Below are 13449 nucleotides of genomic sequence, written 5' to 3'. Positions count from 1 at the left end.
ACAATTTATTCACAATCAAAAAAACCATTTTGAAAAAAAAAAGAAAAATAAATCATTCTAATTAATGTATTTATTTATCAAGAATCTGCAACTAAAGAAAAAGAAAATAACAACAAACAGTCCAGTACATATTAGGACACATACGGTTACTGATGCAGTCTCAAACGTGGAATCTGTAACATAAAAAAGAAGAAATATTACATTATATTGGTTAAGAACTCGTTTTATCGAAAATATCCATATACAAACAAAGTTTGTTATGTGATACCAGTTTATAACCACAGCTTCATATACAAAATACAATAATAAATAACGCAATCATATAGATATAATTAATCCCTCCAGTCCTTAATACCATTTGACATGGTTGTTTCATTGCAATAAAAGTAAAACATTAATTGATGAAATCACTGCTCAGAGGGTCTTCATAATCAGCTAATACAAATTTCTAATGATTTCTGTGTAAAGTGTACCATATCTCCATGACAATAGATAATAATCATTGTGTGTGAGTCATTTGCAATGATCACCTCACTACAAACATGAAAAACACCAATATGCTTTGTTCATCCTGTTTTTTTTTTCGGTGACAACAGATTCCGAACAAAATATTAATATCTACTTAATGTAAATTTCCATTCTGTTTTTTTTTTTTTTTTTTTTTGGTATGTGTATGTCAGCTGTTTTATTTATCTATTTTTCGGTATTAATCATTCATTTATATTCATCATTTTCTGAATGAATTTATGTGACCACTAAGAGATTTTTTTCATTTTCCTTAAAAAATAATCATTTTGATTATGATGTTATAACTTGAAGTGGAGATTTGATAGCATAAGTTTTTGTGTTTCTTTTCTATAAAATCGGCCAGAATAGACTACTTATCCAACAATTACACTCTTCTAAGAACAAGGTCGGTGCAAATAATACATCATACTACCTGAATAGTTAGAGGTTGTTGTGGTCTTAAAGGATGCCAAATCCTCAGTGACGTTCGTGTCATATGTATCACTAGAAACTGTAGTAAAATGTATATCATTTTAGTGTTTTGTGTCAATTCACAAGTGCTTTTTCGTTGTCTGTCTTGTTATGAATTTCGTTTATAAACAAAGTGTTCATATAAGTTTCTATTTATTGCAAAAGATGTATTTCTTTCACAAAAGTAATTTGACAACCCATGCGCTAAACGGGGAAAGACATCTATTACCAGTACTTGATATGCTTTGCAGTGTTGTAAAGGGATTGTTGTAAAATAAAATCAGAATTAACATCGATTTCAATTCAAGGAGAGTAATCAAGGGAACCAAGGTTATAGGAATGTAATGAAAGGACAAAGACCAAACATGGGAAACACACAACAAAGAACATAAAGGAACTAAAATCATGTATACAAAGTAACAAACGGAAATGAGCAACTCGGACTCCACTAAAAACTTGAAGCATGGACCAGGTGCACCGGTGGTGTAAACGTCCTCTGCCTTTCTAGAAACACCCACCCAGTTGTTAAAAAAGTCAAAATCGAAGTTAAAGAAGTCTTTGCCTTGTCAAGTCTTTGCCCCTGGATTACATTCTTTTGCTTAGTTTAAAGATATTTTATTTCAAAGAATGCATCAATATATGAAGAGTAATCAAGGGATCCAAGGTTATTGCGGTAATCAAAAGAATGTAATCCAGGGACACAAAACCAAATATGGAAAACAGACATACATAACAAAGAACATAGAATAACTAAAATCATACATACAAGGTAACAAAAGCAAATGTGCCACTCGAACTCCACTAAAAACTGGGAGCATGGAACAGGTGCACCGGTAGTATAAGCGTCCTCTGCTTTTCTAGAAACGCCGATTTGCTCATAAAAAGTAAAGTCTGGGGTAGACAAAAGAGGAAAGGAAAACTACGACACATTAAAATAATCAGTTTTCATGGCGCAGATGGATACACCATAACGATCCACGAGTTCATGATGACGACCATAAAACTTTTGTAGTAATAACTTCAATCTTGTAGCAACATAATCCTGCTGCAGAAGCCAATTTGTTAGAATTCTAGCGCGATAGAAACAGTCTACGTATTCTCGGCAAGCTCTGACATAACGCATGAGTTGTGATATGTACACTCCATACGCAGGTGCTGCAGTGATATTGCCACCGATGAAGGGAAAATTGACAATTTTGAATGAAATGTCATCACGTTTGTCGTACAGTTTGGTCAATAGTTTTTTTCTTTACCATCGATTTATAAGTGTAGGTCAAGCTATGAGGCTGACTTCACAATGTCTGTAGTATCCTTTATCGCAAGTTATTTGGGGGTAGATGCGATGTATCTAATCCCCAAAATTCGGATTGTTTAAAGATAATACGTCATCTTTATAGCAGAAACTGAGATTAAAGGATCTAGCTAAACGGTATCCTTTCAAATGGATAACATCAGCTATAACGTCAACCTCATAAAAGTAAAAACATAGGTCAGCAAGTAGAGAAGCACACCTTGTTCCCATTGGAACGCTGACCGTTTGTTGACAAAAGCGTCCACACAGGACAAATATGTTGTCTATTAAAAATGCCAGCATTTTGTTAACATTTTCTTCTCTATATTTGAAAGATGATTTGGAATTATTTCTTGCAATGTATGGGGAATCTCTACCATGAATTAAATATAATATATAGGTGTGCATGTACCATCAAATTTGGAAAAAAAACTACCATGTATAATATTTTTAAGTCGTGATTTTAACTGCGTATGTGGAATAGAAGTATACAGTGTTGACAAATTATAGGTTTTAATGCTATTGTATTCTGATTATAATCTTGAACTGATTGTCTCCGAAAGATCTTTCGAATATTTCAGGATCATCGTTGAATCAATATTAATACGGGGGTAACAAGTGTTGTGGTAGTACTGCAAACCCGCTTTGACAGCTATAAGTATAACAGTTAAAAGTTGTGTGTGCATATTGGTACATATTGCAGATCCAGCTATGTATCGTTGTTTGTATGGATTCTTGTGGAGTTTAGGAATCCAGTACATAGACGGTAAATCACAGTCATCGTCCTTAGGAGAAAGACCCCAAAAAGATAGCATATATTTATGGTTTTACGAAATACAACATTTACAAAATTACCAATTACTACGGTAGCATGACAATGTGTCATTCTCTTTCACCGTGGGAAGGAAATATCCATTGAAAACAGGAATATGATGTTTTCTCTGCGTTATTATGTAAGACAGACTAGCGTCGGTCTATAGATAGGGAACATGAGTTGAAGTTAAACTTTGTAAACTAATTTTAATTGCAAGCTCTCATATTTGCAAATAAAAAAATCGAAATTTGTTCGGGCAAACGAACATGTATTCAATTTTCCCTATCATTAATAAACCATGGTATTCCTTGTATTGTGTCATTAAATGAAAGAGTAATAAAAGGAAGAAACACTCTGAAATCAAAAGAAAGTAATACAAAGACAAAGACAAGACAATAAAACAGGCACACACAATAAAGAACATAAAATAACCAATCTCATACATACAAAGCAACATAGGTAAATGAGCAACTCGGACTCCACTAAAAATAGGGAGCATTGACCAATTGCACCGATGGGATAAGCGTCCTCTGTTTTTCTATAAACATCTTCAGAGAGTCAAACCCACGCCTTATTTTACTTAGATAGAACGTTAACATTAAAAACCATCTTGTACTTTTTTGCTTTAATAATCCTAAGATTTATGATACGTAATACTGACCCGGACAGTTAGTAGACGTAGCTATTTTCTCCGAATCTGTTCAAAAGATTTAAAGAAAACTTTATCAAGAAGTTGTAAAACATGTAATTTGTTTGCATGATGAAGGATAATAATTGTCAAATTGAAGTGTTAAATATGCTATAGGTACGGCTACTATGTAGTCGTGCGGAAACAGTTTCAGTAACTATTGACATAGCCTATAATATTACCGTAGACATTGCACTAAATACCTCAATAATCATGTCAAAATGTCTTTTCACGCTATCATCACGTTGGATATTTATTCCACATAAACATTTATAAGATGACGTTGAACATGTTTTAGGTGAAAACAATCCACAATGAAGGTTAATTAAACTGATTTTCGACTAATTGATATAACAAATGTAAGTTGTACGAAATATACCTGATACTGTTAGATTAATAGATGTCGTATATACGTTGTCTCCATTTTTTATTTCACATGAGTATATCCCAGAGTCTGTGACTTTTAGATCAATGATCCTCAAGTCATATTGATCCAGTGCCTGGTTGTTTTCCACATGAAGTCTCCTTTTCCACGCTTCTATCACTGTTGTACTTCGACCAACCGATAAGAAAGTTGTGTTTTTTCTCCATCTCATTTGTTCAGGTTTACTGTTGCAGTTACATTTAAGAACTACTGAATTGTAAGCTGTGATAGGCAAGTTTGTATTCCCATTAGTTCCAGGTAACAAAACTAAGGGAAAGATTATGAATTATAAGCATTTAACATTTTGAACTATGATTGTAAAACAGTATTCACTTTAGTATAGACTAGAAGAAAACTCTAATTTATTACCATGACATTCGTTGACAGTTTCATGAAATGGAAAAGGTAAAAAACACGATCATGAATGTTGAAATCACTAATACTTAACAATGATACCAAAGAGTGCAGCAATTAAATAATTAGTCGTTCTCGGCATATCTCACTTGTTCATGATAAGTTAATAATTACCTACACATCATGAATATCTTCTCTATAAATAATTGCTATATCCGAAGGAAAAGATTTGTTTATTGTATTAAATATCGTCATTGATGTAGAGTAAAGTGAACATAATATGAGAAACATGTTCTGATGTTTTGATAAAAGATAGTTTTAAAGAGAAATACCTAAATTATTGCACATTTTTTGGCGGGATGGGAATCTTTGATGTCATGTTTCCCTTTTACTTATTTAATTTTGTTTACAGCGCTGTTTATTTTAATTGCCTTTTGTTCGTGTGTTCATATTGGGAGTTGACGATTTAAATCATCCAATTACCGTAAATTCGGTATTTCCGCCGATATTAACTGCTATTTATAAAATTTAGATAGAATCTACAACGAGAGCTAGTTGATCTTGAAAGTTCTAAAATCGAGAAAAAGATAATTTTTCATATTCTTAATATCAAGGCTAGTGAAGATATGAGAAAAAAAGGTTTAATTTCTTAAGATTTGAGAAATTTATATACTTAATGGTCTTAAGTTGTGGATTATCTTTTTCTTAGTTTATCAAAAATGTCCAATTGACTTTGAAACGTAAAAAAATCTCCTAAAACAGATAGCGGAACGCGTCAATACGTTGCGATGAAGATTTTCAAGAAACCTGTTGGCGTCATACGCATAATAAAATATTCTGAGTCACGTAAATCATTCAATTTAAAACCTACCGTACGCTTCAGTTATTCTTGTTCATCTTTCATAAGCGTATTATGTGTAGTATATTTTAATATATATTGTATTCATGAAAAACACTTCTGACCATCATGTTTTTTTTTTCAAGATGGAGTCTAAGACAATTGATATCTCAGCCAATCAAATACTGAGACAGAAACTCTCTTGAGAGAGAAATAGTTAAACTAACAAGACAGGACCAACGAAATTGTCTAGACACTAGTATTTTCTTTTATATATTGCCATAAACATTACATATTTAAAATTTCCATTCAAATCAACAAATCAAAAGAGATCAAATACCTTGGGTTTAATTGGAAAAGACAGGTTTGAATAAGGAACAAGCATATTTACCTTGTAAAAAGAGAACCATTTCTGAAATATTTGTAATTATTACATGAATGACAACATCTTGTATATTCTATTACATGTATAACCTTAGAGTACAAAACCAATATTACAGATAAGATATTTGTTATTAAGTTCCTTGTTGAGTCTTTTTCAGTACATGTTAATGGTTGACAAAAAAAATAAACTCAATTTTCATCTGACGCGATTGAATTCGGGAGTCAGCGTGATCTTTTGTTGAGTTTTTATGTCATTATGATATAATTGTGATTTCATCTTTTCATACAAACACACGTAATTAAGATACAAAGTACATACTAATATTAAAAAATACTGACCTATTTTTGACACCATACTTTCAATTGTTCCTTTTACATGGTAAAATAATTCCTGTGATGTATATTGTATTGATATGCATAATAGTATTGCCATATTTGTCAAATATCATATCAATCATTTAGCTAGCTGAACGAGGAAATAATTACTTAATAATGTGTTCAAATATTCATTTTCCATATGCATGTAACCTTCAGTATTTCAGTCTAGAATGTGGTCACTCAATAGATCTCGGACACATATAAATACATAAATTATAAATGAAACACGAGAAACAGAGACGATTATCATACAAAAAGGTTTGTGTACAGTAGATTTTTACACCGAGCGATAAAACTGAAAAATTAATATATCATCAGTACAGAATTTTGTTTGGTGATTGTCATTATTATTTCCCTGACAGGTATGAAGTTTCTAACTCAGGAGGGGGTCACCTGGCCATGTAAAGCGTAAAGCGTTATTTGTGTACAAAGCCAAGCCAACAAAGTAGTTTTTGGAGCAGGAATTAGTGCAGGCAATATTGGTTATGATGTCACTGCAGTACGAGTTTGAGTTGTTGTTGAATACACAAAAATCGACTTAACAAATTTGACATTCTCTAACACTATTGGAAAGTTTTCAGACCCTTTGTTGGATAGATAGATAGATAGATAGATAGATAGATAGATAGATAGATAAGGAAATGTTCCATTTTTTTTGCTTTCATTAGAACAGAAAGTCGAATGTAGCTTTGCACCCCTGAACAAGTATTTTTTATGTAACATTTTTGATTTTGATCCGTACTTGATTAAAGTGCGATCGAAGCGTATAAAACTGGTATTATAAACAATGAATTTAAGTCTTTTAACCATTGCCATTGGGCCAACAATGGTTTTTCTATCAATGAGTCAGTAAGAAATTAAGTCAAACCAAAAATTTGATTTTAAACTTTTTGATTTGTCTCGCAGATATTAATGGACCGATTTTAATGTTAAGTTGCCAATAACAATATGTTTTCTACGAAATTATAAAACTTGTGAAAGTGCAGACATTGAAAATAAAAAAGGCTAGAAATTTACCAAAAAGTTGTTAAATATAGATAGGCAGTATAAGGTGAAACGCATGCTTAAAACATAACATTGCTTTGTAATCAAGATAAGAATGCTTTATAAATTGTCTACATAGCGCGGTTTTGCCTTTTTATGAGTAATTCAGCGGGTGTTTCTAAAAAAAGAAGACGCCTACCCTAATGGTCTTCCTGGTCCATGTTTTCTTTTTAGAGGAGCCGAGTTGGTTATATACTTTTGTTACTGCGTATGTATTATTTTGATTATTTTATGTTATTTGTTTTGTGTGTGTGTGTGTTTTTTTTTTTTTTTTTGTTATTTGTTACCGGATTATTCTCCCTTGGATTCGGCTAGAATCTCGGTTCGTTTTATTACTGATTACTATTAGATAAAACGATAAAACAAACAAACTCATAAGGTAAAACAAATCTTGTTATTTCACTTTTTAAGTTCATAAATGACCATGATACGTTAGTAAGGTGATTGTTCGTGTTAATGAAATTGAAATTTTTTGTATGATTTGTGGAACCGTCCTTATGTTCTATTCCTGGCATGGCAAAAATGTTATTATGAAACGCCGATATTGAGATCGACTCCCTTACCACAGTAAAGACCTTATCAATATAAATAATTACTTGCCCTACAATATCTTACAAATTAGTGTTGGTTAAAATTGACAGATGGTTAACTTATATTTAAATGTGACTGAGTGGGGGTATACGTCTACCTAAAAGAAATTGCTTCAGGGGTTAATAAAAATGTCCGAAGAAGCGTTTGATTAGTACAAATTTCGACTAAAATTTTGAGTTTTGTTCTGTGAAAAGGAAGATCTCACCATAAAGTGGTTCATTAGCATTTTTTAGAAACAATCCATAATGGTTAGCTAGATTATGGTGAAGACCGAAGAGCTTTCAACACGATGTCTTCAATCAAGTACCAGAAGACCCATATCAGAAGAGTTCTAATGATAATAGCATTCAGCTTAATGTGAATACCCCATTTTTGAAATCAAAGAAAGGCAGAGGACGCTTGCCTTACCGATGCACATGTTTTATCCTTCAAGTTATCAGCGGAGTCCGAGTTGCCCATTTTCATTTGTTTCATTGTATGTAATATTTTGGTTATTTTGTGTTCTTTCTTGTTTGCGTCTATTTTACCTGTCTGGTCTTTGTCACGGATTACATTATCTTTTTGTTTCCGCTAGAATATATGTCTCTTTTAATACTTTTTTAAAACACAAACCTTTCGATTAAGACATTAATTCGTTAATTGTCTTTTTGTCTGAATTATGATTTGAAATATTAAGAACACAAATACAACTTGTAATCGAACCGTTTTACTGTATAATGGCTTCTCCGTATAAAGAAAAATATATAGTCAAGAACCTTTTTATACCAGTATAATGCACATTTATAGTATATGTTTTTTTTTTTGTACTTTTGGGATGTTTTCACTTTGTTTATATTACTTTTATTTCCTTATCTCATGTTAAATCCTCTCCTATCTATACCGGAAAGCAATATTTTGATATAACTTTTGTAATATCAAATATACAACTGATAAATGCAATATTGAGAGACTTTTTTTATTGTTTCAGTAAAAATCGGTCGGTGTTTTTTTTTTTTTTTTTTAATTTATTTCAATCTTTGTATAATTGGTTCTTTAAATTACCCAAGCAGTAATTTTTGCATTACAATACACATTAATTTGTAAATTTCGATGGTTATGGAAATTTAGATCATTGCTATGGGATAATAGATAAAGCAATATCGAATTTAGATACTTTGGCTGTTTTATAAATGTTCTTGTCACCTAGTGTCAGGGACAAACACTGGATTTTTTCCTCATGCAATAGTAGCATAAATGATCTTTCAGCACTATTTGATATAATATGGTCGCATCATTAATTGCGTTGCCGAAATATCATTGTTTTCAGCTAAAGATTCTATATATGATGTTTCGGAGTTAGCAAGATGGGTCCAACCATGGTAACTGATCTGATGTAGGAGTAATGATTAGATCATTTTGACCTGACCTGTTTCTGTTTTTCAAAGTGTTTCTTCCGGTAGAAAACATTAACGTAGCCATAATTCCAGCAACGATGACACTGTACTGTGTTATCTTTTCGATGTTCAAGGCATTATCTAAAACACAGTGGTAATTTAATATTGAATTTTAATTGCGAGTTGAATAAAATATAGAACAAACTTGAATTTTTTTATGCCGCCAAAAATACTACAATCAAACTATGACTGTGATGCGACGTCCTTCAGACCACCACAACCCTTAAGTAAGCTTTATATGAAGTGTATGTTTTAAAAAATCAAGCGAAATGAATAAAATAAAAAAAAAACATGCATGTTAAAAACATGCCAATCTGACGATAAAATTTTACTCAAGGATGTTTTTTTCTATTTGAAAAGACCGTTATTTGATCTATGCATCACTGAATATGCTCAAAAACGGTTTTATAGGATGTCACAAAAGGAGGTTTTTGACAGAGGTATATTACTTGAAATGTTCACTTTCAGTATATTTCAATGAAATAATAAATCAATTTACCAACGTGATAAGGAAAATATTGTATTTCTCATAATGCAAGTTCTTAGTTTCGGAGGTTTGATACATCTACCCTAAATAACTTGAGATAAAGGGATACTACAGACACTGTGAAGTCAGCCTCATATCTTGACCTACACTTACAGATCAATGGTAAAGGAAAACTATTGACGACAAACATGATGACTTTTTATTAAAAATTGCCAACTTTTCTTTGCCTGTGGCAACATTCCTTCAGCACCTGCATATGGAATTTTCATGGCACAACTCATACGTTATGCCAGAGCTTGCCGTAACTACGCAGACTTTTTGCATCGCGCTAGACTTCTTACAGTTAGACTTCTGAAACAGGGTTACATTGCTACAAGATTGAAGTCATCACTACAGAAGTTTTATGGTCGTCATCATGAACTCGTGTATCGTTACGGTGTATCCATCTGCACTATAAAAACTGATCTATTCAGTGTGTAATACTTCCTGTTTCGTCTATGTCAATTCAAGCGTGATATGTAAAAATAGCATTTGATAAGCCGATAAATTATACAGTAATCATTAAACACAAATTAAACCTTTGTTGTAAAGTTTATTACAAATAAAAGTAGAAAAATAATATGGGGCTTATGTTCATTCAGTCCTTCAACTTTGTTTAAAATTTATTATCAGAGATAATTTCATATTTCATTTATATGTAACACGTAATGTAAGCGTCAGAAATGCAAATGGAATTGTTCTACTTCAAATTAACTTGATTCTTTTGTACTAACACTTTTTTTTATTATCTAATTCCTAAGGAAAACACTTAATGAACTTAAATATGGTTCTGTTAGAATACAAGTCGGATGTTTACTCATCTTAACTTAAATTTGATATTCAACCTTTAAAAGTCTTAGTAGAGAAAATCGGGCAACGGACATAACTTAACATTACTCGACATTACCTTCGTTTCCTTATGTCGAAAAACAATTTCAATTAATTTGATTTATCTCGCTTTCCCCAGAAATAAAACTGTCATTTAAGCATGCCAGTTTGGTTCAAAATCATTCCCCTTTTCCAAGCTTTCTGGATTACATTCTTTTGATTACCGCTATAATCTTGGTTCCCTTGATTACTCTTTAATACTTGTGTTATGCACATAAATGACTAGTGATTAGTATATCTGTTTAATTTTGTTGAAAAAAACGCTCAATTATAGAATTAGATTAAAAAATGGTAATGTTGAATTTACCATAAAAAATTGCAGTTTGTTTGCATATTCACACCTAGTAAATTAAATCCAAAATTTCATACAATGCATTTCAAAACGCGTTCTAAGTACTTTCCGTCAAACTCTGTCCATCCCAGTCAACAAGAATCAGATGCTAAATTTTACTTTGCATTGTATTAAAAGACATAAAAAGATTTATTAAAATCAAATTTGAGGTGTACTGATGTTAAGAAAATGTAATTCAAAGTACTTTGGTGCTGAATCAATTTGTATGGTTTGTTTGAAATTTTACGTCTCAAATAATCGGAAAAATGCAAAAACTGGGATAACGTCATGTAGAAGGAGAGAATCAGAATCAACTTCAAACGTATATAAAAAAAGCATATTGTCATAAATTTCTGAAATTAAACTCTTAGATTTAAATTCACCATTCTGATTACGAATGACATATATCATATAGCAAAATACGTTATATCTTATATGGACAATTTGCAATTTTGTCTAATCATCTGCAACGCCTAGATGAGTGAACATAAAAATACCCGACATCCTGTAATATAATTGACCTACAAACTATAAACTATGTATTGACTATACTCAATTTCAATTCAGTGACTGTCTGTCTAATCATTCAACGTTGAGACACAATCGTAAACAGTGGCGGATCCAGATAATCATTGGGGGGGGGTGGGGTTCAGGGCAACAACAATCCTTGATTTCGTTCACACACAAAAATATGGTGTCCTAATCTAAATTTTAAAGTGACAACAGGGGGGTGGGGGGAGGGGGTAAAAGCATATCAGAGATGTTGTTACTTAGAAATCTTAATGATATGGCCGATGAGAGGTACATGGTACGCCGTAATTATTCCAACTCCAAGCAACAATTGTTAGGTCATTTCCGTTTTCCAAATCTCAAAATTGATTACAATACTACGTTGAGCAACTGGAAATAGTTCAATGCGGTTGCGCAAGCTTTTGCTAGATTATTTTTAAACAGTTTCTGACTTTATAGCTGATCTGATCAGAAAAAAAAGAATATCGTTTGGCTAGATCCTTCAATCTCAGTTTCCGCTCTATAGATGACGTATTTTCCTTAAGCAATCCTAATTTCGGGCATTTGATACATCGCTTCCACCCAAAAGAACTTGAGATACTACAGACATTGTGAAGCCAGGCTCATATCTTGACCTACACTTAGAAATCGATGGTAAAGGAAAACTATTGACGCAACTTTACGACAAACGTGATGACTTTTCATTCAGAATTGTCAACTTTCCTTTCATCTGTGGTAACATCCCTTTGGCTTCTGCGTATGGAGTTTTCATATCACAACTCATATGTTATGCCAGAGCTTGCCGAAACTACGTAGAACACAAGACAATTTAAATTTGCAAAACACTGAATTGCAAATCTTGTGCCGCTTTTTCTTCAACCTACCATGTCATGTGAGTAACCATTGGATGCAGATTCGCATGGGATTTAATGAAATGCATTTTATTTTACAATTTTTGATAAAATAAACTTATAGTTTCAATTTAAAAATCATGGGAATTTTTTTATCCCATGGGATTCTTCATTATCCCATGGGATTTTTTTCTCCCATGGGATTTTTTTTTCTCCCATGGGATTATTTTTGTCCCATGGGATTTTTTTTTGTCCCATGGGATTTTTTGTTTGTAAATCTATACAGTTAGAAACATATAAAAATGGGTACATGTGTATGAAGAGGTATTATGAAAAGATACCAGAAAGAACAAATGTGTGTGTAGATTGAATAAAGCTGTAGAATTTAAATAATTTTATATCTCTATTATTTATAAGCAAGTAATAACCAATGCATTCTCACATTTAGTAAGTATATTTATTACTTTATTAAATTTTATAAGGAATATGCATGTTTTTATGTATTTAATTACTCAACTTAAAAAAGAATTGAAGCTAAATTATCTTGATAAGTGTTATTTCTTGAACATGCTTTATAACAAAATATAGTTCTTTTTTTTTGCATTGCAAAAGTACTGATATTGTTGATAAACTACAAAAAGGTTAGTCTTTCATCACAATTCATAACCATATCCACATTCAACACAAAAGTATCTGTATTTTTTGGCATTTTATGTCCATTCTTAAACAAAAAGTGTTAAAATGCAAAATCAACTTTATTTAATACACCCCCTTTTGGGTAAAAATTGGGTTGATTTTGTGCAAAATTTTGGCAAAAATGAGCAAATTAACGTCTAAACCTTCTTTCATAATTTCCAAGGATATGAAATAGATGCCCATGCAATTTGACAGGAATTAAATGTCTGAATCAAAGTCTAACTCATTTTGAACCTGATATCAAGAACCACCGTTCATATAAACTATTGCAATCTGGCTAACATAGACATAATAAAAACACTTAATATTGTCATGAATGTAAACAGATATAAAATTACTTAAACAGAAAATGAATGCTTAATACACATTACAGCACATCAAATCATAGTAAGGTACAATAATGTATGTTCTAAGTTTTCCTGAATCGGCA

At 31.8% G+C, this 13449-nt stretch overlaps 1 protein-coding gene across 1 annotated transcript; it reads right to left on the bottom strand.

The window, feature by feature from the left end:
* Window positions 1–55: 55 nt before the first annotated feature.
* On the bottom strand, window positions 56–5840 carry LOC148602119 (uncharacterized). The gene is made up of 5 exons (XM_088556006.1): window positions 5779–5840; window positions 4151–4462; window positions 3745–3780; window positions 941–1018; window positions 56–173 (listed from the first exon to the last, which is right to left on the bottom strand). The coding sequence occupies exons 1-5, from the start codon at window positions 5795–5797 to the stop codon at window positions 58–60; spliced, it is 561 nt and encodes a 186-aa protein (XP_088412132.1). The 5' UTR covers window positions 5798–5840; the 3' UTR covers window positions 56–57.
* Between the last annotated feature and the right edge of the window lie 7609 nt (window positions 5841–13449).

Source organism: Perna viridis, chromosome 12 (genome assembly GCF_037379345.1).
Source record: "Perna viridis isolate PV_CMFRI_1.1 ecotype Kerala chromosome 12, ASM3737934v1, whole genome shotgun sequence".
In the NCBI taxonomy this organism is placed as follows: domain Eukaryota; kingdom Metazoa; phylum Mollusca; class Bivalvia; order Mytilida; family Mytilidae; genus Perna; species Perna viridis.
The sequence above is the reverse complement of the archived record's forward strand: the minus strand, read 5'-3'. Positions and strand labels throughout refer to the sequence as shown.